This window comes from Melospiza georgiana, chromosome 6 (genome assembly GCF_028018845.1).
Source record: "Melospiza georgiana isolate bMelGeo1 chromosome 6, bMelGeo1.pri, whole genome shotgun sequence".
NCBI lineage: Eukaryota > Metazoa > Chordata > Aves > Passeriformes > Passerellidae > Melospiza > Melospiza georgiana.
Window position 1 is genome coordinate 7528920 of NC_080435.1, and position 22542 is coordinate 7551461.

Genomic DNA, 22542 nt, shown 5'->3' on the forward strand with positions numbered 1-22542 from the left:
AATTGCTTTATTTTTCTCCACAGGTTAGTAACAGTTCTGGAGAGACATTGGGAGCAGACAGTGACTTGAGTAGCAATGCTGGTGATGGCCCAAGTGTGGAAAATGGTGGCAATTTAGCAGGATCCAGAGGCACTGTGTCAGACAGTGAAATTGAGACAAACTCTGCTACTAGCTCTATCTTTGTAAGGGCATTGTAAATTTCATTTTTTTAAATAGATCTTGTACAGTAATATTTCAATGTGTGTGCATGGATGCAATAGGATCTCTGATTCCGTTCTAAGAGTTAATCAGCAATGACTTACAATACTACAATGTCAAAGATGTAGTTTTGTCTGGGTCCACATACCTTTCTTCATTTCCTGTGCAATAAATGGCTTTTTGAAAGTAGTAGATTCAATCTTGCACCACTTTAGAGACTCTAGTAATGTTTAATATTAATTCAATATTTCTCTCAACCAAATGGACATTTGGTGGGCATTGTTCATCCTTAACTAAAAAGAAAATTCCCTGTTTCCTAGGGGAAGCTGCTTGATAGAGTAAAGGAGTGATCCATTTTAGTTTTAGCAGCCGTTCTGTTTCTTTGAAGTATTACTTTAGTCCTATTTGAAGAGTAGGCATAACTTTCAAATATATTTGCCTAGTTGGAAGATCTGTATGCAGTAAAACCCAAATAATTTGTGAGTGCTTCCTTTTGGAAAGTCCTTGATTATTGTGTATAACCTCTGATATACATCTTACCAAGAAAATAATGATACATTTGATTTGGCTAAATCAAGCTCTCAGCAAAATAAGAAAACTTGCAGTGCCTTAAGATTGGTCTCACTGTGTTCACTATTTTGTAATATTGATAAGTAGAAGCCTTTACAGGGCTTCTACTTCTAATGTTAAAAAACAAACAAAACCATTGTGTTTTATGGCAGATTTCTACAAAAAGCATGAAAATGATTTAACCATGTCTGCTTCCTTAGTTGCAAGTGGGTGTCCTCTCAGTTACTGAAGAGTCAGACATTGTTTTTAACATTTACTTTTCTGTGTTTTTGTACTAAACTAAATAGAATAGAATTAAATAGAAATGAAATAGAATTATAAGAAACCTTGCAAGAGATTTAGAAGAAAGATGATGGGTGTATATGATGTGCAATGAATTCAAATATTGCACCATAATTTACCTGGTGTAGCAAAATAAATGGACCAGCTTTGGTTGTCACTGTTGTCATGGTTCCTGCTGGCTGGTCTTCCCAACTCTCACTCTTCAGGCCAGATGAGATGGAATTATTTGCTTAATGTCACACCTTTATGAATGCATAAGTGTGAAATATGGGGGATGACAGAAGAGGTTCTTCCCTTCAGTCTGGGGCTTGCATTTTTGTTTTGCCTCAGTTTTCCTTCAGGGAAGCACTGTGCCTCCTCTGTGTTTTGATTTCTGTGTTTGTCTCTCTTTGATTTTTCTTTGGCTGACTCTGGGTGTTTAAATGTATAACGCTGCTCTTTGAACAAAACAATTGTTTTGTGCATGTTTGCAGGAGAAGCTTTTTTGAAGTATAGCTTGCAAACTTGTGTCTGTTAAACCCAACAGCACAAGAGAGAGCCCTGCAGGGTGCAGAGTTAAATTGCCAATACCTCTTTTATTATTTTCAGGCCAAGTCTCACAATCTGAAGCAGAGTGTGAAGGATAGCAAAGGGAGCACTCCAGGGAGAGGTCCAGAGGATGGGAACCAGCGTGTCTATCTATATGAAGGACTTCTGGGTGAGCTATTTTTTTTTTGTGGGAAGGGAATCTTTCAGGTTGAAGTTCAGATGAAATCATGTCTAGGACAGACTGGAGTTTTCACTTTCCCTGACACTGTTTTTAACCTCTAACTGTTGTCCATGCTGGTAGAATAGGAAGGCACATCAGACCATTCAGAGTAAAGCCAAAGTTTTGCTGGGGAAGTTGAGTAAGTGTAAAAGGAGATTGGTGTGAGTGGTGTAGTTTGCATAAAATTAAATCTGTCCAAGTCTCTTGCTCTGCTTGAATAGAAATTCTTTAAACAATATGAAGAAGGGGAGAAGGAAGTTAGCTATGTGTGGAAAGCTAAAATATTTCACTGATCTTGAAAAAAGATCATTCAACTAGGGCTAAACTCAGAATATGAAAGGGCTTCAAGTAGCTCCCTTGAATTAGGAGTACATTGGCTATTTTGTATTTTGTCTGGACTTGTTGTTAATCAAAAGCTCTCTCTTCCTGTGTTTTTCATCCTTCCCATTTATCGTTCCTACCTGCTTGGAATGGTGCAGGTAGGGATAAAGGATCTGTCTGGGACCAGTTAGAGGATGCTGCAATGGAAACCTTCTCTCTGAGTAATAATCTTATCTTTCCACTTCTCTGTGTGTTTGCTGTGATCTGTGTCTGTGTGAGATATTCCTGTCTCTTTTGGGCAGTGTTAACAGTTATGGAAGAAGTTATACTCCTTAAAGAATAGAGATGAGAGGTATTTGACTGTAAGGGATTAAAAATATTGTGCCATTAATCAGAATGAGAGATTTGTCTTGTCATTTCTTTTACACTTTTTTTCAGTTGTGATATTGCTTGTGGTTTCAAGTAACCTTATTTTTTTTAAAATATAGTTTCATTGTGTGTTGGCTTATGGTATTTTCAAGGAGTGGGATTGAACAGGAATTAATCATAAAGTATCTGACTGGAATAAAGAGAATAAATGCTCAATTTTTTTATACATTGCATAGGCAAAGAGCGTTCAACTTTGTGGGACCAGATGCAGTTCTGGGAAGATGCTTTCTTGGATGCTGTGATGTTAGAGAGAGAAGGAATGGGGATGGACCAGGGACCTCAGGAGATGATTGACAGGTAAATTCTTTAGTAGACATTTTTCCTCCTCATTGTTTCACCTGGGGCTGAAATAGTAAAAATAGTAGGGAAAAATTATTTTAATTCTGCTTAACATGCTATTGTCACTTTGTAAACCTTGCTACTATACCTGACTATTCCAAAGGGACCCTTTCTTGTTTCTGCTGTTCAGTAGCTCCTGATACTGAAGTACTTGTCTTTAGTTATGACATACTTTTTTACTCTTGTGGTGAGATATTTCCTGAGAAATCGGTAATGTAAGCATAAGAACAATATGAACGGATGGAATAGACTAGATCATTAGTAAAGTAAGAGATTTCTGTGGCTATATTCTGGAATAATAGTGTGTTGACATACAGTGAAAGAATTAAATAGTTCCAGAAATGGCATTTTGAGCCTTCTCAAAATGCAAAGTAACTTAAAGGTGTTTTCACAGCTTGTAGTTAAAACAAAACAAAAAAGTGGAAACCACTCATGAGGAAACCCCTCTCTAGAATATCTACGTGGTTGCCTAAGGCTTGACTGTTTCTAAGATGTCAGTCTTGACTCATTTCCTCTTTCTCCCCCCAGCTCTATTAACAGCTGATCATTCTGTGCTCTTTTCTACCACCTGCAGCTCTCCTGCCTCCATCCATGTTATCAAGGATCATGAAATCTGGTAGCCAAAATAAGAACTAGTTTGGGGTGATAATTTCAAAACTATTATTCCAGAAACTGCCTACCTTACTGGAAAAATAGAGTGCCTGGTGCACTTCCTTCATCAGCTTTCTTCTGCCCTGCAGTTGTATTTAAGCTCTAATGTGGGATAGCTCCTGTGCTGAGTTATGTGCTCTTCTTCTGACAGTTGTAATTGTCACGGAGCTGCCACTGCACAGAACAGGAAATGGATAAGCCAAGCAGACCACTAACAAATTTCCCACTGAGCAGATGTTATTTGCTTCAACTAGTTAATAATTAAGGGAAATGTTTCATTACTGATGACAGTGTTTTACTGGAAAATGCCCATTTGACTTAGTGTTTTCAGAGGTTTTATTTGCTGTACGCTTTGCAAACAGTGCTGTGTCCTCTGCCAGTGCTTTAGGGAAGTGGGTGAAGAATGCCTGTGAGTCTGCCTCAGATGTAGCTCTTCTTGCAGGTATCTTTCCCTGGGAGAACACGATCGAAAGCGTTTGGAGGATGATGAGGATCGCTTGTTGGCTACACTGCTGCATAATATGATTGCTTATATGCTTATGATTAAGGTGACTTCTTGTTCTTTTTAATAGATTGCTACTCAGATTTAAGCAGTATATTTTGTTTGTGTTGTTTTTAAACCATACATCGCTGTTTATGAAACTCAGAACTGTGGATAATAAAGGCAGTTTCTAGTAGAAACTGCAAAGTTGGAAGGCTTTCTGTTACTAGAGAGATGAATTTATTTGAGCTGTTAAGGGAAGCATAATCCTGCTAACCAAACACTTAGGTACTTTATTTTCTTGTTTTGCATAACAGAGCCTAGTAGGCTTTAATTGTAAAATATATTGAGAAATACAATGCTTCTTTCAAGCACAAAGAATTCTTGTCAAAGGAAGGAAGCAGATTGAGTTTGTTTTATATACTCCACAACATTAAGGTCATAATGCAAATGTGTTAAAAAACAGTGTTTGATCCAGCTTGAAATCAGCACTCAAACATGGGTGTAAGGTCTTTGAAGCCTTTAGTATCAATGGCTGGCATTCGTAGTAGCCTTTTGAAATGGCAAGTGAGGCAGAAATATTTTGCTTCTGAGCTTGCCTGCTGCTCATCTTCAGGAAGAACCTTTTGCTGTTTGAAGGCTCTCTGGGCGTGTTTGTTAGAGCCACAGCCTAGTGACCAGGAAACACACGGTGAAAAAACAAGAACTCTGAAAGATATTGTGTTGTGTTGAGGGCTCCACAGCTTCATAACTTGAGTCTGTGCAGAGAAAGAGGTGGAGGAGCTGGTATGGCCAATGAGACTCAGAAGTGGTAACATGGAGAACCGAGGCTTTTGATGTCACTAGTTGGAAGTGGTGGGTAGTGCAACTGCAGCTTGTGCACATGGGCAGGCCGGAAATCTGTTGTGCACAGCATCACTTGCACAGTAGCTGGAGAAAGTGGGATATGTGCAATGTGGTCCTGTACTGCTGATTAAAGAGGCCCTAGCAGGGGTGAATTGGATATAAGTTGTTCTGCTTCTTAGCAATGGAAACCAAGATATATTTGGGAGATTGGAGTTGCCTCCTGTGAATAGAGAAGAGTATGCAACTGTCTGTATATCTGCTTTCCAGGTGAACAAGAATGATATTAGGAAAAAGGTGCGACGTCTAATGGGAAAATCACATATTGGATTGGTGCACAGCCAGCAAATAAATGATATTCTAGACAAACTTGCCAATCTGGTAAGTAAATCAGTGATGAGTGGGATATACCTCTGGGAACTACAGTGGAGGAAATAAATTGCCTGAAAAATCTTATGTATATTCTCTGCAACACTAATTTAAAAATATTAAAAATAATTAATTGAAGTTTTAAATGCTGCTCTTCACAGATATAGAATAAAGACTGTGACTATATGACCCTGTTTATAATGTTTTAATGTTACACAGTTATCAGTAAGAGCTGCAATACAAATATGTATAAACATGACACTTATGTACAACAGTTCTGTGCAACATTAATGTTTTCTTAATAACGTTTGTTGGCAGGAACCTTTATGATGACTATGACTGTAAGAAGAGTTTAGTTGTCTATCAACTTCCAGGCCATTATAAGACTTAGAGCAATCAGTTTCTGCACAAAACTGTTCCAAGTATTCATAGCGAATAAACCTGATGTCCTCTAATGATCAATAAGAATATAGGCTAAAGCTTCAGTTAGTAAATCTAGCCAGTTTTTAACACAACCATCACCCAGATGGACACAACTTAGGCTCTTTTAAAGGTAATTTCTACCTTTGGAACTTACTTTTCTGCTCAGAAAAGGCACAAAATGATTTATAATTAATTGGGAAAAATCAGACCAGTTTGCTGCAATGATACCAGAACTCAGACACCTCACTTTCCCATACTGAGTATGGTACCACATGAATATTGTGTGCTGTCGTAACTCTCCCAGTCACACTTGTTGAAACTAAACTTACTAGAGTATCTTGCTTACAGCTTTGTCCAAAATTGTCTCCAATGAGCTCATTAAATACTGTTAAAATTCTTTTTTCTTTCATTTGTGACAGCTAATGTTTTGGGATTTTCCCAACGTTCATTCATGACTGCATGTGGGTTTTTTTCTAGAATGGACGGGAACTCCCTGTGAGACCCAGTGGCAGCCGCCACATCAAGAAGCAGACTTTTGTAGTACATGCTGGGACAGACACAACAGGAGACATATTTTTCATGGAGGTAGAGACAAGAATAATTCTAATGCAACCAGTAGCAGAAGATATAAGAGAAACAGCATTTAAAATCTTACATAATATTTTGTGCTCCCAGGTATGTGATGATTGTATTGTGCTGAGGAGCAACATTGGAACTGTGTATGAACGTTGGTGGTATGAGAAGCTCATCAACATGACTTACTGTCCCAAAACAAAAGTGCTTTGCCTCTGGCGCAGGAATGGTCAGGAGACACAATTGAACAAGTTCTACACAAAGAAGGTTTGCATCTTGTTTAATATACACAATACTGCAGGGAAAACTGCACAGAAAAAAAATAAATCCTTTGTGTGTCATATTCCATGTTTAATCAAAAAACAGCACTCTCTTGCCAGCATTGGTTACTGAACTGCAATGGCTGTTTAGCAGCACTGACATCTGAAGCTGGCCTTGTGCTCTGTCATTTACTTGAAGACAGTTGTCCACCAGAAAGTATTTAAGAAATGACACGAAACTTTTTTGTTGGAAGAAGGAAAGCATCAGTATTACTAAATATTGTGTGAGCTTGCAGGCTTGTGAAGATAGTAAAAGTACTACAGAGGATTCATGGGCAAAACCTAAATAAAACTATGCCCTAGGAGTTAATTGTATAATTTTTGATCTTAGAATTCTGGAATGGCTTGGGTTGAAGGGGACCTTTAAGATCACCTACTTTAAACACTCCACTGCCATGAGTCACCTTCCATTAGTCCTTCTGTCCATGTCACTGACAAAGGTGTTAAACAGCATCAGACCCAGTACTGACACCCAAGGAACAGCACTTGTCACTGGTTTCCACTTGGATGCCGAGCCATTATCTCAACTATTTTGAGTTTGTCCATCCATCAGATTTGTTCCTTTCTAGCTCAGCTCTGTGTCCTGTATCTTGGGCTATTGACAGAAAATGTTCTTTAATTTATCTCTGAGATTATGGCTTAATCTCAGAGTTGAAGGAAGAGGAAGAGAAGAATATGCCATAAGGAAATTGATAAGAATAACAAAAGATAGGTATGAGGTGCATGACTAACAATATTGATTGCTGCAAGCTGAAAGAAAAGAGGGATTATTTTGATGCCTATTCTAGAGTAAGAAACTGCATAGACTTGGTTAGAATGTGCCAATGCATGAACTCTTCACTAATTTATGTGGTTAAATGTTATGAAATAGTTTCTCTATCATCTTGTAAAACAAATATAAATACTAACTAGTAATAAGGTGGGCTTGAATTTGTATGGGCTTTTGGTCATTGGGCACCACATGGGGCTTGTTCTTTTTGTAGAACCTTAGAATCTTGCTGTTCTTTTCCCTCCCTTGGTAATTTGGAGGAATAACATTGTATTACTCTTATATCTGTTAGTGTCGGGAACTGTACTACTGTGTAAAAGACAGCATGGAACGAGCAGCAGCAAGGCAGCAAAGCATTAAACCAGGTACAAGATTTTAAATGTTGGGAACTTTTGTTGTTTAATCTGCAATCAGCAATTTTTTTTATTAATAACTCCTTTGAACATAATCTCCTTTTACTTGGAAATCTTGGGATAACTTTGTGCATCTATATGCAAGTAGCAGATTGTTGTCTTTAGCAAGAGTGTATTTGAAAGGTATGTTAAGAATTGGACAATAATATAGTATTAAAAATCTGGTTTGAAAAGTGTTTGCATTATGTTAAAAGCCATTCCCCAGAGCTGAGCGGTTCTGCAAAAAATGATGATTTTTCAAAAATAATTTTAAGAACGCACTTTTTAGCTGAACTGAATAATGCATAAGAAACTAGATGAAAATGTTTAGATTATTTACCTATTAATAACCTCTATTATTATATAAATAATATTTTGACATTTTAATTACTTAAAGTAATACCATGCCATGCAGCTCACAAATACAAGTCTCCTTTGTGCTGCTTATGTATCTGTACTTAAGATTATGCTGTCTGTGGTATTATGTGAGTGCAGGATGTTGCTATTCAGAAATGAAATGTGGCATTTGAAGCAAACAAACAATACCCCAATATGACATGCAATAAATACAGGATGAACTGACATTGATGTTGCTTTATGTTACCAGAATGAAACTTATTACAATTCAAAAAATTCTAGTGGTTCTTAGAAAGCTGTCATTAGTGAGTGGACTCACTGAAATGGTCTCTACTATTCTTAGTAGTGTCCTTTTGCTATGCAGCTCAGTAGGAATTATGTTTTTACTATTTAATATTCCCCTTCAGCATACCATGACTTGGCTGACTGCTTTCTCCTCTCTCTCTCTCTCTCTCTCTCTGAATTTTTCTTTTGGTTTGTTGTTTTTGTTTTGGATTTTTTTTTTCTTTATTAACATCACAGGCCCTGAGTTGGGTGGTGAGTTCCCTGTGCAGGATATGAAAACTGGTGAAGGAGGTCTTCTTCAGGTCACACTGGAAGGAATTAACCTGAAATTTATGCACAGTCAGGTATGAGGGAAATCTGTGAGAAGACTGAGCATGAAGCTTTCTGCAGCACGCCTGTACAGGTGTTTCCTCTTCCCAGAGTATCAGTGAGGAGAGGGGATGGTTTGATGTGGGTAAAAAAACTTAGATATGTTTACACTCAAACCCACAAGCATGTATCTGGCTATCTATCTATATATATGTGTGTGTAAAAACACACTGAAATTAAATGTCCTCAGGAAAACTATAGTCTGTTAAAGAAAAATGTTGATAGTTCTTTCAGCTTCTTGTTTGTTGTGGTCTTAATTGTCTAAGCAGAAAACAAATGTTAGCCTGTATTAAGGGGCAGAAAAAGTGATCAATAATAATCTAAGCTGCTATAATGCATCACACTGTGAACAAATCCTCATTGCATAAGCAGTCAGCCTTAAAGATACAATGTTTGAGTATTACAGGTACAGAAGGCAACCTTCTGCATTGTATCTCATCTATTGTATTTTAAAATTTTAGAAATTATCTGTAGAAATTTGTAAAAAAATAAAATAGGACACTGGCTCATGATATAATTCACAAAAATAAGAAAAAAGTACTGATTTCTTTTTCCTTCCAAAAAGCAGATATTGTGGGCATAGAGGAAACACAAGTAGAATTGTCATTTCTTCCTTTCTCTGGATGTTGTTTCTGTTGCTTCCTTTGATCCTTGTTTTTTATTTTGCTTTATGTTTTTTGTTTTGCATATATTAAATGCATGCTATGCTAGACAGTAGAATCAATTTTTAGGGGAGAAGGGAGAGTGTGTGTATGTGTGTGTGAGAGTGAGAGAGAGAAAGAAAGAAAAGCTTCTGTCAGTTCTCTGTGAAGTGTTTTTTCCTTTCCTCCTGACTAGACTTTTCTCCCCACACAAGCTTTGTTTTTCTTTGAGGATACATCAGTGTAGATCCCACTGGAAGTGCACATGCATCTCAAACACACATGCTCAGAATCTTTAATACTTCTCCCAAGGTCACAGCTGTACCATGTGCCACTTTGAGTTCATATGTGCCAGTCTAAGGAGTGGAGAGTTGTGAACCTCCCTCAGTTTCCTTGCTGTCTCTTAAAAATCCCACCTGCAATGTCCAACCTGCTGTAGAGTTTCAGACCTACTCTGTGATGGAACACTCTACTCGACTAAGTTACAGATTTTATCTTTTCATTGGGTGTGCTGAAATACAAAGAACTGTAGGAGGAAGTTATTGGTTGCACAGAATGAATTTTCATAGTTCTTGAAAATGACAGGTCTAAAACCTTTGAAAATTAAACCCTGGTCTCAAAGCAACAGTATGATATCCTTATAGATGGATATAATAGAAACTAATTTGTCCTAAGGTAAGGTCAAAAAATAGGAATGTTCTGTTTGCTACTTTGCCCAGAAGTCAAAAAAGTTCTGGTATAACTGCTCATCTCTATGGAGATGAGTCCATTTCATAAATGAAAAGGCAGGCAAATTCACATTTGCAGTGAGAAAGGACATAGGAAAAGATAGCCACATCAGCAGCAGCATGGTTTCTTAAGCATTGCAGGCATCTTCACAAGACAAAGACCCTCAGTGTTAAGCACGTAGTGAGCACACATGTATTTGTGCAAAAGAAAAATTCCAGATGCAAGCCTTATTTTTTTTTTCCTGAAAGGCTGGAATGACATTCAGAAATAACTAGGGAAACCTTGTACTGATTTTTAGTATGGGACTGTCTGGAGCATTACTTTAATTTTGTACAACAGGTACTGAGACCTGTGCTACTACCAGAACTCATAGAATACCAGCTTTATCATATCCTTTCTTAGAGAGAATGGTATTCTAATTTGCTGTCTGTCATGAAGATTCCTATCTTTTTTCTGGAAAAGAGTCTGTACAGGCCAGACCCGTGACATACGCCAGCAATCTCCCTTACCTGAAGGATTATTCCTACTCTTCATCACCTTTCCAGTGAAGCTATTGCCATTACTTAAGATGGATATTGAAACAAGTGCAGTTCTGGAAAATACACTGCATTTATTCAATATGTTGGTCTGTTAGATTATGTGACCACATTCAGTACCATTTAGGGGATCCAAGATATGTAACCTTGTTTTCCTTTTCAAAGCAGAGTGTCTAGACAGATAACAAACATGTATCATTTGAGGGTATCTGTAGAATGGACAACTGTAGCAATTACCTAAAGGATTCCTACTAGTTGCACCATGCAAAAAAAAAAAAAAAAAACCAAAACCTCCAGTTTCATAATCTTTGGAGCTAAAGGATGTTGGCATTCTTATTCTGACACTGATCAACCAGTCTGTTTTCTTCATGAAAGGTCTGCTATTCTGGATGATTTTTTTTCAATTCTTGTATACATTGTGTGAATTGCTTCCTAAGGCAGTTGATTTCAGAATATTTATATAAGCATCATTGAAACCAGGATCCCACAGCTGTTTTTCGGTGTTGAAAATGGCATTTTTTATTTCTGTTGAGTTTGAATGGGAATACTCACCAACAAAAGCCTACAGGATCTCATCAGGCCCAACTTTCTCTTCATCTTCCTCTCCTTACTTAATATCACGGCCCTGTTCTTGGCTATCTTTCCAAGTACTCTTTTCAGTATTGTGGCTTACTAGTATAAGAGATTTATGTTGCTCTGCTTGATTGGACATCATAGAATTCATTTAGAACATAGGAAGAGGGGTTTCCACTTTTTAAAAGAAAAATATACATGGAGTCTATGTGAGAAGACTGAACATGCTGCTTCAGTGTAAAGCTTGCTGTTATGAAGGTGTTTTTGAAGGCTCTTGATTTGTGGTGTGTGTACTTTCTTACCATCTTGTGAATTCCTTAGGCAATGTCTCAGATGCATGGTGGGACAACCTGTTACTGACATGTGAGAGTTGTCTTTAGTGTTCACAGATTGTCTCACCATGCTGCAGCACATGTAAGTTTAAGAATAAAAACGTTGAAGTCTGTCTGCACCTAGCAGGTTAGAGGATGTTCTTTAGAATAGTGAGGAATCATGTACCTGTGGCATTGGCAGATAATTCTGAGTTCACATCTACAAACTCTGTTGATATTGGGACTCAGTAGCCTGTGCCCGAATACATCTGTGTCAAGAATAGATGGAAGCTTAATAAAAGATGCATAAGGCACATGCCCATCTACAGTAGGATCCACACTGAATGCTCTGTCTTGAGGAGCCACAGTTTCCCTAGGGTAAGTAACTGCTATTTCCGTTATGTGTGTTTTCTGATGGAGTGGGAGGAGAGCATCTCTGTCCCTTAAACAATATAGCAAGAAATTGCCCTTTAACTCATATCTTCTGAAAATGGATGGTAATTGTGACAAACTTGATAAATTTTCGTCTTGCTCTTAGGTCTTGTGGAAATGCAGCACTCCATAACATTAACTCAGATCGTGAGCACCTGGGCAGTCACGTCTCTTAGGCAGTTTTACTCTTCCCAGATAAAATGGCCAGTGTTCTGCCTGAGCCTTTCTACTGAGTTTCTGAATTTTTGTGCTTCAAACTATTAGCAAAAACTTTCCACAGCAAAGATTACAGAATAAACAGAACTAAGTGCAGTGAAGAAAGTATTATGTTATTGATTTGTTTACTCTGTAAGTGTACCTCAAAAATTAAAATGTTTTTGACCAAGTAAAGTCATATAGAATATGAATGAAAGCAGGCAAATAAAAAAAAAAGATGGGATTAAGTCTCCTTTCCCTTGAGTGCTTGAACATAAGCGGAAATAAAGATTTCTTGTTAAGTAAGTGGAAGTTCTCTGTCAATAAAAATAATAGTAAAATTCCTTTGACTTGAAAATCAGCATGTCTTATCTCAGATTTACTGATCTTCTTGACAATAAGTCTCTTCAAAAACTCCACAACAATTTCTAGTATTGACATCCTTTGTCTTTCATGCATAGCATATAATGCATGACTACATTGGTGTTGCTAATATGGGATTCAAGAGGGTTGCAGAGTTTTCCTTTCCCGTCTTTCTAAGACAATAAAGTTTCTCTAGTACCATTTAAAAAAAAAGGTCCTGAGATCATGGTGTCCTAAAAGTGTAGGCACTTCAAGTATCCAACCACACTATTGTAATACAGTTTTTAAAGGACCTCTCTAAGGTGTTTGACATACACACTCCAAATATTAGGCAATGTTATTCTTAGTGTTTCTCTTGCCTTGAAAAGCAAGTCTATTAGAAAGTGGGATATGGATTAACGTCTTTGTAGCACTTGCTACAGCTTCTTATGTCTGTGTACTGACTTTGACCCTTCTAGACATGTGCACATAAGAAGGGTCTGTTTTGTATCTTCAAATAGATTGGATGTTAAACAAACTCATTATGCAAAGAGAACTTGTTTGCTCATGCAGTCTTGGTATCTGCGTTCTGGACTGAGAAACCTCGTTGTGTAGTTCAGCAGCTTTATGGGGTTCGTGTATGTAAAACATGACTTTAAGGCAGGTTTGTTTTCTAAATGACTTGCTCAGCTGGCAGAGCCATATGTGAAGTGAGCAAAACCAGAAAAGGTTCCAAACTCTCCCATCCTGCTTCAAGCAGAAAACTGGTACTGACTGTGAAAAGGAGATGGTTCCAAGAGTAACTCTGAAGATTATGTGTCATAAACTCCAGTAAAATCTTACATGGCAGAAATGTCAGAGAGAAGAAAGGTTGGTGGTTCCTCATTGGATTCAATTTGACTACTTGGTAGGTTAGGAGGATCAGTATCAGGGTGGGAAGTATAGTGCCCCTTACCTGCCCTCTGTGCTGGAGGAGGATGCATGGAGGGGCAGAAACTACCTGGGATGGATCAGAGGCTACAAACAGTGCCAAATTTGGGAGCCAGCTTTATTCTCATCCCCCTCTTTTGCTGTATTTCAGGTGTGTTGGTATTCTTTTTGCAATAACTCATTTGAGTGCCTGAAGGGGTAGCAATGTTGGATATGTCAGAGTTACTAACTCCTTCGTTTCTCTTCCATGCTTTCTCCTCCTGCAAGGAGCGGAAGGTACTTCATCTTCTGCTGTCTTCGCTTCTTAGCACTTTTAAGTTTTTTGTTGATTTCTAGCATTGTGGCAAGTTTGTCTTCTGAATATTTATTTCACCCTTTATTTATGTATTAAACTGTAAATGAACTGGTAGTGTATGCTATCAAACTTCAGGTTGTACCTGTTGTGATGATGTTTTTGTTTAATTTTGATTTTTGGCTTAAAAAAAACCTCCAAACCCAACTAATTTTATGTTACTTTTCCTCCTGTTTTTGTAGGTTTTCATAGAGCTGAATCACATTAAAAAGTGCAATACTGTGCGAGGAGTCTTTGTCCTGGAGGAATTTGGTAATTACATTATTTTGATATTAGGTCTGTACTCACATGGCAGTAACTCAAATTTCCAGTCTTCAGATTCAGAGTTGCATTGCAGTTTCAAAGATGGGAGAGAATGTAGATTGCCTGTAAGGAGTTGCCTGAGACATGGGTGACTTTACATAAAAATTTCCTCATTAATTTTTATCGTATTAAGATTTCTGATCTAGGTGCTTTTTATTATTAGACAGAGAAAAGGTCCTGAGTCTTTTGAAACAAACAGAAACCAGATGTGGATGTGTGTGAGAATTGTCTTGGTCTGTTCCTTTTTCATCTGAGAAACCACATTTTTAAAGCAGGATTTAAAGTTGATCTTTCTCAACACACCACGCTTTCATTACAAAGAATTACTGTTAATTGCAAAGTTTTCTTTTTGCTCTAATGTAGTTTAATTTTTGTTAAATGGAGCAGAAGCTGTTTTATCTAGTTGTACTTTATTTATCCTGTGATTGTTATTTTAGAGAATGAGTGGAAAACTAAAGGTTAAGGAGAACAGAGAGTTTGTGCTGTTTTGGTCAGTTATTGCTGTTGCATATATGTCTACACTGGAGTCTGGGCAATATTTCAGGTTACTCTTCAATATTAGTGTCAGTCACAATATTCTTAATTAGGGTCTGAAAAGCACAAGTGACTTCAGATGCAGCTCTCTGGAAGGGTGATCCATGTACTTCTCCTGAAGCCCAAATTGGTTTATTCTTCCAGCCATCTTTGAGACATTTGTTCAGGTCTTAGGAGTATGTCTGAAACATATAAAAAGGAGCTGAAATTTGATTCTATAGTAGATCAGCATACTTTGGCCATTAAACAGAATCTGCATCAGCAGCTCCCATTGCCAGGACTGTCATGTTCTTTAGTACTGTGAACAGAATGTTCTGGCTGAGGGCTTCTCTCTTTAATTATAGAAGACTGTTAACATGAGATTTCTGAAATTAATGCGTTTGTCCATGAGAGTTTATTGTCTCCTTTGGGTGAGACAAAGTTCTAAGTGATAAAACCCTTCTGGATGTTGCAGTTTGCTTGTTGTTTACTATAAATCTCTCAGGTGTTTCAGATTTGAATTGGTGAACAATTTTTTTCCAGTTTTTGAAAATGTTGTTCATGGTTCATATGATCAGGTCTGTATATTTAAACCCTGAACATGTTCTGATAGCTTAGATGTTTATAAGTTCTGTTCAGTTTCTGTTCCTTTGATAGCATGTTTTCATGCTGATGGGCACGATTCATTTTATTACTTACAGAAATTTCTGGAGTCAGTAAAAGATTATTGATTGGTTTTACGAAGATGAGAATTCAGAAGCCATAAAATTAGCTTAAAGAGTGGCTTCAGCTTCTGAAATCTTTACTTGAAAGAAATTACTTCGATCCAAAATTATTTTGGATCATTTTTTGATGTTTTATGCCAAGAATTCTTTTAGTAGTTTGTTTATATTGCACAAGAAGAAGGACATCGTTTGGCTTGGTTATTTCTAGTTAATTTGTATTGGTGACTCTGTAACAGAGCATTTAGCCCCTAAATAATATCTGTAAGAAATGTAAGAAAAAGGACTTCTTATTTTTTTACAAAAGATTTGGTAAACAAGGGCCTATTCCAAAAGCTAAAATTGTGATATGGAACTTAAAAAGGGTAATTTTAAGAAGTAACTAAAAATAAACTGGGAGTTGAAATTTACAAGCAAAAACTGAGAAATTAAACCACTTGAGTTAAAATGTTCTCTTTCACAAAATGGAGGTCGCAGACAAGAGCCAATTTACATGTGCCAAAGATTGACAATTTGCCCATCCAGCTAATACAGAGAAAAAAATAAAAAAGAAGGAGGGTGTTGCAGGGGAGGTAGCTTTTCTTCTTATGCAGAGGTTAGAGGCTACCTCACAGCTGTTTTTTGGATTGTTGTAAAGTTGACAGAATATTACAATCTGTCCTGTTCAAGATAAATGAACATGTTTGGTAGTAGTAGACTAAAAGCATTCATCAAAAACTTGCTTTAGAAGAATGAAGTTTTTAGTATTAAACGTTGTAAACCTTGCCATCAGATTTATTATAGTAGGAGCATATTGAAGTAGTAGATGCTCTTTAAAGGTAGAGTCTGGTAAGTGTGCATACTCCAATCTGATGGGAAGTACTTAAATGCGAGATTTGGATTTTACCAAGCATGAGTGCTCCAAATTAGTGGTGGCACAGGAGGAAATTAAAGGTCCATTTGTGTTAATGCTGGGTTTAGATGGCAGCATCACAGCTGGACTTGTGGTTTCAGAGCAGGATGCCAGCAGAAGTTCAGGAATTGTGTCCCACAAATGAAAGTGTAAACTTAAGTAAGTGAGGAAATGAAAGGTTCTTCCCTCTGGAATTTGAGTTACTGCTGTGTACTTGTGCTTTACTTTCTTGTGGCCCCTTCACCGCCGCTGCTATGAAAACCTTCATTCTCCAGCAGGTAAAGTGATCTCCCCTAAACTCATTTTGTAGTAGCACCATATTTTCATTTACAGGACCAAAGGCTGCAGGATGGTGCCTAATTTACTCCCTTCATCCACTCAGTTCAAGAGCATCAGGAATAACTTCTAATGTTAGAAGAAAATGCTAATCTCTCAGTTTGAGGCTTGAATCTTTGAAAGCTTGGGTTTTTTCTTTGGGGTTTTTTCTTGTTGTGGTGGAGGGGTCTTTTTTGTTGTGGGAGGGCAGTTTCTTTTTCTTTTCTTCCTTTTTTCTTTGTATTCTGCAGTAGTAGTGCTTTGACTTCTGTGTTTGTAAATGCAAACCCACTCTTCTTAATCTTCCTAACTCAGTCCTCTCAGGAGAATTTTCAGCATTGGAAGGACTGTGAAGGAGTACTTTAAATAAAGACAAGGCAACTTACTGTGGAGAGACAATACCTTGCCTAGCTGCTCTCCTCTTCCCTCTCTTCCTATTCTCAATTATGATACAGGACTTTACAGCTTCCCTTCTCTCCTTCCCTTGTGGCACAAGGTCCTTACAGCTTTCCCTTCCTGCTTTTTGAAGAGTATATGAACAGTTGTATGTTATCCAGTGGGCAGTGAGACTTAAACAGCTGTAAAAGTCCTACCCTATTTGGCTGTGCACCAGCCTCACTCCCACCTTTATTCCCTGGTGACATGGAGTTAATTTGGAACATCTGGTGCCAACGGGTAAGGTAGCTTGGATGTGCACCTCCTTATCTCCCCAGCTTTAGTCTCTGGTATCACTGGGGCAGTGCAGCCTGGGTGTGCACTTCCCTTGTTTCTCAGCCCTTCATGCAGCTGCCAACTCCAAGGAGAGTGAGAGTTGAAAAATAAACCAAAAATATTACTTTTTACCATCATTTTCTGTACTTTTCAATAGATTATTTTCAAGAATGACAATACCATGACATGTGAGAATTAGTAGGTACTGGTTTATATTTTGAGAACTTTCTCAAACCCAGTCTGCACTGCCTACTCTTGGCCCCTTAGAGTGTGATCCGTCTCCCTCTCCAGCGTTTAGCTGTGTCATACCATAGTTGAAGAGATGACATCTGCATGGATAGGTTTTGTTGTGGACTTTTCCTGGTTCTTCATACTGAACTCATCTGCCTCTGTTTCTTTTCTTGTCACTAGTACTATGTGTAATAAAACATTTATCCTTCCTCTATGAACCTGGAATGATTTGGTTTTGCATAATTTCTGTACTGCTTCTTCTAAATTTTTTTGTTGTGAAACAGAAATTTCATGGCAAATTCCAGCTATTCTGGAAGGGAAGTACTCAGAGCTGGCCTTGGTATTCCCCTGATATTGACTTTTTAAATTTGCCAGTTGAATGTTCTAGTGTGGTCTTTGTTCTCTTCTGGTGATTTCCCATGGTATCTGTTCACAACATTTGCAGACCGAGTGCGGGCCAAAGGCACAGTTCAGATGCACTGCACCCAAATGAGCTGGTTACAGTTTGCTTTTTTGTGCATTCTCCAGTGAGAAAAAAAAAACAAATTTCCTTTACCTATATTATGCCAGTTTTCTTTCTATCAGTTTGAGGCAGTGCAACGGAACAAGGGCAGATTTTCTGGATAATAGATTTTTTTATCAATGCCTTAATCTTCCTTTTATATAAAGATTTCTATAAGCCAACCAGCTTGGTATTTTAGGAATATGTGTCACTGAACTCAGCATTTTATTTTAAGGCAACTCATTCAAAAACTTTGAATGTTTTCAGTGAGTATGTCAAGTAAATACCATCACACACATCCTATACAGGAGAAAGAATATCTTGAGGAACTTAAAATAGAGCTGGAAAAGAGTCTTCAAGTTAAGAAAAAAATTCTCCCTCAGCTCCTTTTTTTCCCCCTGGATTTCACTAGCTTACTATACAGTATACAGTGTCCAACAGTTCTTTTGAAATTTCTTGCAGAGAAGATCTCAAGGGTGAAATCTCTGGGATTCATATAGTGACAAATTCCTATGGAATTTTTGGGTTATGTTTTATTGTAGTAGGCATTAGACATAGTTTGTTATTAAGCATATTTTTTCATTATTTTTACTGTCTAGCAGGAATAAGTAATATGAGAAAAGCCAGAGTCTCTTAAGAACCATCGAATATCTGCTGTGCCAAACACGGGCAGTGAAAATTTTTGCCAGCTGGAGTAATTTATTATGACATTACCAGTGTCTTCCAAGGATATATGTAATGTAAATGAAAAGAAGTAGAAATATGTAGAAGTGAGGGATAGTGAAGTGCCCTGTACCTGCACCTGCTGTCTGTCTGCCTCCCTTCCCTTTCCCATGGGAACATTGTGCTATTTCTTCCCCATTTGCCTCTCGTTTTTTGAACTTTTTGTTTTGTCTCTTGCCCGTCCGGTTTTAGTTCCTGAAACTAAAGAAGTGGTGAGCCACAAGTACAAGACGCCAATGGTGAGTCTACTGTGATGCCTCTGGTGGTTCTCTAGAGGATGTATCTTTACATTTTCATGTGGAGAAAAGAATTACATTGAGACTCCAGGATTTACAGTGAAACACCAGCTGCTCTTTATGATGTTTTCAGTTGGGGGAGACAGCAAAACTCAGTGATTGTTGGATCTATGAAATTAGAGGAAGTCACCAGTAGTGCAGAAAGCACTGTTTCCTTTTTTAAGACAGATAAAGATGAAAGGTTGCCAATTTGGCATTGAACTTCAGCACAATAGGACCTGGTGGAACTGCTAAATTTTAAGACAGTGCAGAACACAACTCTTACTCCATAGAAGTGTTGGAAAGGGAGGTTACTTCCTAAGAATAAAATTATTGTTAACAATTTACAAAAATTCCCATCTCCTTATGAGCAATGACTTGTGAGAGAACAGTAAAAGTATGATTCCTGCTGTATAGATGAGTTCGTGTTCTGGAATAATACTCAGTTTTTATAACAATTTTTGTGAGCACCAACAGTTGATAATGATGCTTAGCACTTTTATACATGATCAGGCTTATATGCATTCATGAGGAAGAAATAGGAGCCAATGATTATCATCATAAGGGAAATTTCAGTTTATGTCTGATGTGCACTGTGCACATTTGGTGATTTCATGGAGACAGAATTTCTAGAGGAGAGAGAGCAAAATTGTTTGGAGAAGCTGGAAATGTTTTAGAACAAAACGCTTAGAATATATGTAGTTTAAGAAGCAAATAGCTGTATCTGCTAGTAAGAAAGGCCAGTTCAATGGAAAAAAAAGTATTTTATGGAAGTGTTTTAGCTTATACTGTAATACAACAAAACATATTGTTATGCTTATTACCTTTACGAAGATTTTAAGTGTCAGTTCAAAGGACAAGAATTTTTAAGATCATCAGAACAGGTGGCATTAGAACTGGTATATAAATTAAGTCTAAGTCTTACCTTCACTGAACTGTGCTGCCAGTCATGTGGTAAAAGAGGATTTTTGGTTAAATAATAGCACAGTTAATCAGTTAAATAATTGTAAAACTGAGTAGTGCTTGTGAAACCCTCTCTTTAGTTAGCTCTTTCAACTCCTCCCAGAAAATATCTTGTAATTTCATGAAAAAGACCAAAAGCAAATATATGGAATGGTTTTTTCAAAGCCAGTTAGCCAACTTTCTAGCTTAGCATGCTGTTCTTAAAAATTATTAAATCATACTGTTAAGCAGCTAATGTTTTTATCCCAAAGGAAGTTTTTCGTTTGTTATATGGCTCTTCTTCTCTCTCTGTCTCAGTTAGAAGATAGTAGGGGACACGTTTTCCTGATTTTGTCTGTAGCCAGAGTACTTGTCCCATGAAGGAAGACATGCAGGAAAATGCAAATGTACAATGGATTTTGTAAAACACTTAATCTGAATTTCAGTATCTCTTCTAAATTCTTGTAGGCTCATGAGATCTGCTACTCCGTGCTGTGTCTCTTCTCTTATGTGGCTGCAATTCGTGGAAAAGAGGCAGAAAACAAAAGCAAACCACCTCGACCAGTTTCCAGTTGATCAGGATTCTTGGAAATATCTACCCTTTGGCACACTGATATGCAGTACTCCCAGTTTTACTGCAGTTACTGGAGCTCACTTTCTGTCTTTTCTGAGAACTTGGATTATCTATGTATGACCCTGCAAGTCTTTCCCCATAGAAAAACCTAAGCCTTCCATGTTCAGTCTCCTTCTGAATTCATCCTTAATGGAGTTTTTAAATGAGCTTTTAATCAGACAGTTTTGAGCATCTGCATCCAGCTGTGAGTGACTTACTCTGGACATTCCTTTGAAATACCTTTTTTGTTAAGATGAGTAACAGCTTGAGTTTGGTTGTTTTTTGTTCTAGTGGTACTTGTTACAATTTGATCACTTTTCAACTAACTGCAGGCTTCTGCTTTCAGATTCTCTGGTATGTGCACAGTGGAAGCAGCCTGGTCCTGTATGTTGTTTCAATGTTGTGTTTTTGTTGTTTTCCTTCTGTGTTGTTCATTTTAAATTACCAACACGGCGTTCCTGTCACATAGTTCTACAATCCCTTTTGGTAGAGGTGTCATTTAGCTGTCATAGTGTTAAAATATCATGTGACAGTTGAAGTTTGATTATTTAATTGGTCCATCTGTGGAGATGGCTCTTCTCAAGTGGAGAGAGAAACGTTGAATGTAGTGTAGTGTAAAAAACCTCAACACTTCATGGGTTCTGTGGATTTTCAAATGGGATTTTAGGTAACATTTGTAGCTACCCCAACAATAGAGTTCACAGATGCAAATAAGCACTCCTTAAAGCAGTGAATCACAGGGATTAGAAAATTAATAAGGCAGTGTAAAACTTGAAAACATTATTGGCAGAAGTACAGTACAGAAATCTGCAGAACATGTTCAGCAGCCCAGAGGATTTTGCTGTCTCCAAATCTTTTAAACTATTGCTTTTTATTTTGTTTTCAATCTGTACCTGTATATGAAGGGATCTTGAAAATATTGTGTTTATGTATAATGAAACTCACATAGTTAAAACTATCCATCACATTCCTTATTTTAAATAGGCTGGATATGAATTTTTTTTTGCATCCTGTTTTTGTTCTTGAACTGTACTGCACTTGTCTGGAAAGCTCTTAGGATGCTGGAAGGTGAGACTGTCTAGAGAAAATAATGTTACATGTAAAATACCAGGAGAAATTGCTCTGACACAAACTGATGTATTGTATGTTTTGACATAGAATCCTGACTAAATGCACACAGAAATAACCCTGTTTTGGCTTGGTCAGGGTATCTACCATTTAAAATGGAATATACTAGTATGGGTGAGGATGATGTAAATATTACAGTATCACATCTATTTATAGAAACTGTACAGCTCTCTGAATGTGAAAATAAAATGTCATTCAACCAGCAACTAGTTTTCATCCTCCTGTGCTTTTCTATCATTTGTTATTCTGAAACAAATGTAATTATATACAAAATACATCACACACATAGATGAAATAGTGGAAAAGAGAAGACTCTAAATGGACAATCTAAATTTCTTTCCATATAAGCAGCTTTAAATAATGAGGGTTTTTGTTCTTCTAAAACAACATCTGTGTGTCATTTGTCTTTAAAACAAAACATTCATTTTTGTAAAACATGAATAGGGAAAACAGACACATCTGAAATATGGAAATTTCTTTTGCAAGCTTGCAAGTGGAAGTGGGACGTAAATGATCTTTCATCCTTTCCTAGCACAAAAGCAAAGCTGAAATTGGCAAATAATGAAATTAACTTGGTTTGAATTTATTTTCTTTCTTTTGCCTTCTGAGACTATAAATTTTCTTAGAGCAACATCTGAATTTTTAGCATTTGTAGTTTTGTGTAGTTTTGTGTTTCAAGTACAGGTAAGACTGAAAGCACTTTGGTCTGCAATAGAGGTTCCATTTATGCAATGCTGGGTCCCACTGAGGTAGACCATTTTAATTTTTAGGTTGTAATTATGTTAGTAGGCCTATTAAAATAATCAACTTAAAATTATAGGGGGAAGATTATTAAATGCACAACATCATTTACTATATACAGCTACTTTTAAAATTACATAAGCTGCTGTCTGCTTTAGGCTGATGAGAAAC

At 37.3% G+C, this 22542-nt stretch overlaps 1 protein-coding gene across 17 annotated transcripts in view; it reads left to right on the forward strand.

The window, feature by feature from the left end:
* Positions 1-21846, forward strand: part of MADD (MAP kinase activating death domain) — a 69077-nt gene extending 47231 nt beyond the window's left edge. For 15 of the 17 annotated variants that reach the window (XM_058025978.1, XM_058025981.1, XM_058025985.1 and 12 more), the window contains 13 exons: positions 24-182; positions 1639-1747; positions 2278-2340; positions 2725-2845; positions 3981-4086; positions 5133-5243; positions 6132-6239; positions 6330-6494; positions 7609-7681; positions 8588-8694; positions 13943-14012; positions 18865-18911; positions 20358-21846. In XM_058025978.1, the coding sequence (XP_057881961.1) occupies positions 24-182; positions 1639-1747; positions 2278-2340; positions 2725-2845; positions 3981-4086; positions 5133-5243; positions 6132-6239; positions 6330-6494; positions 7609-7681; positions 8588-8694; positions 13943-14012; positions 18865-18911; positions 20358-20465 (1347 nt within the window). In that variant the 3' untranslated portion in view covers positions 20466-21846. The other 2 variants (XM_058025992.1, XM_058025984.1) reach the window with 2 other exon arrangements.
* Positions 21847-22542: the final 696 nt, after the last annotated feature.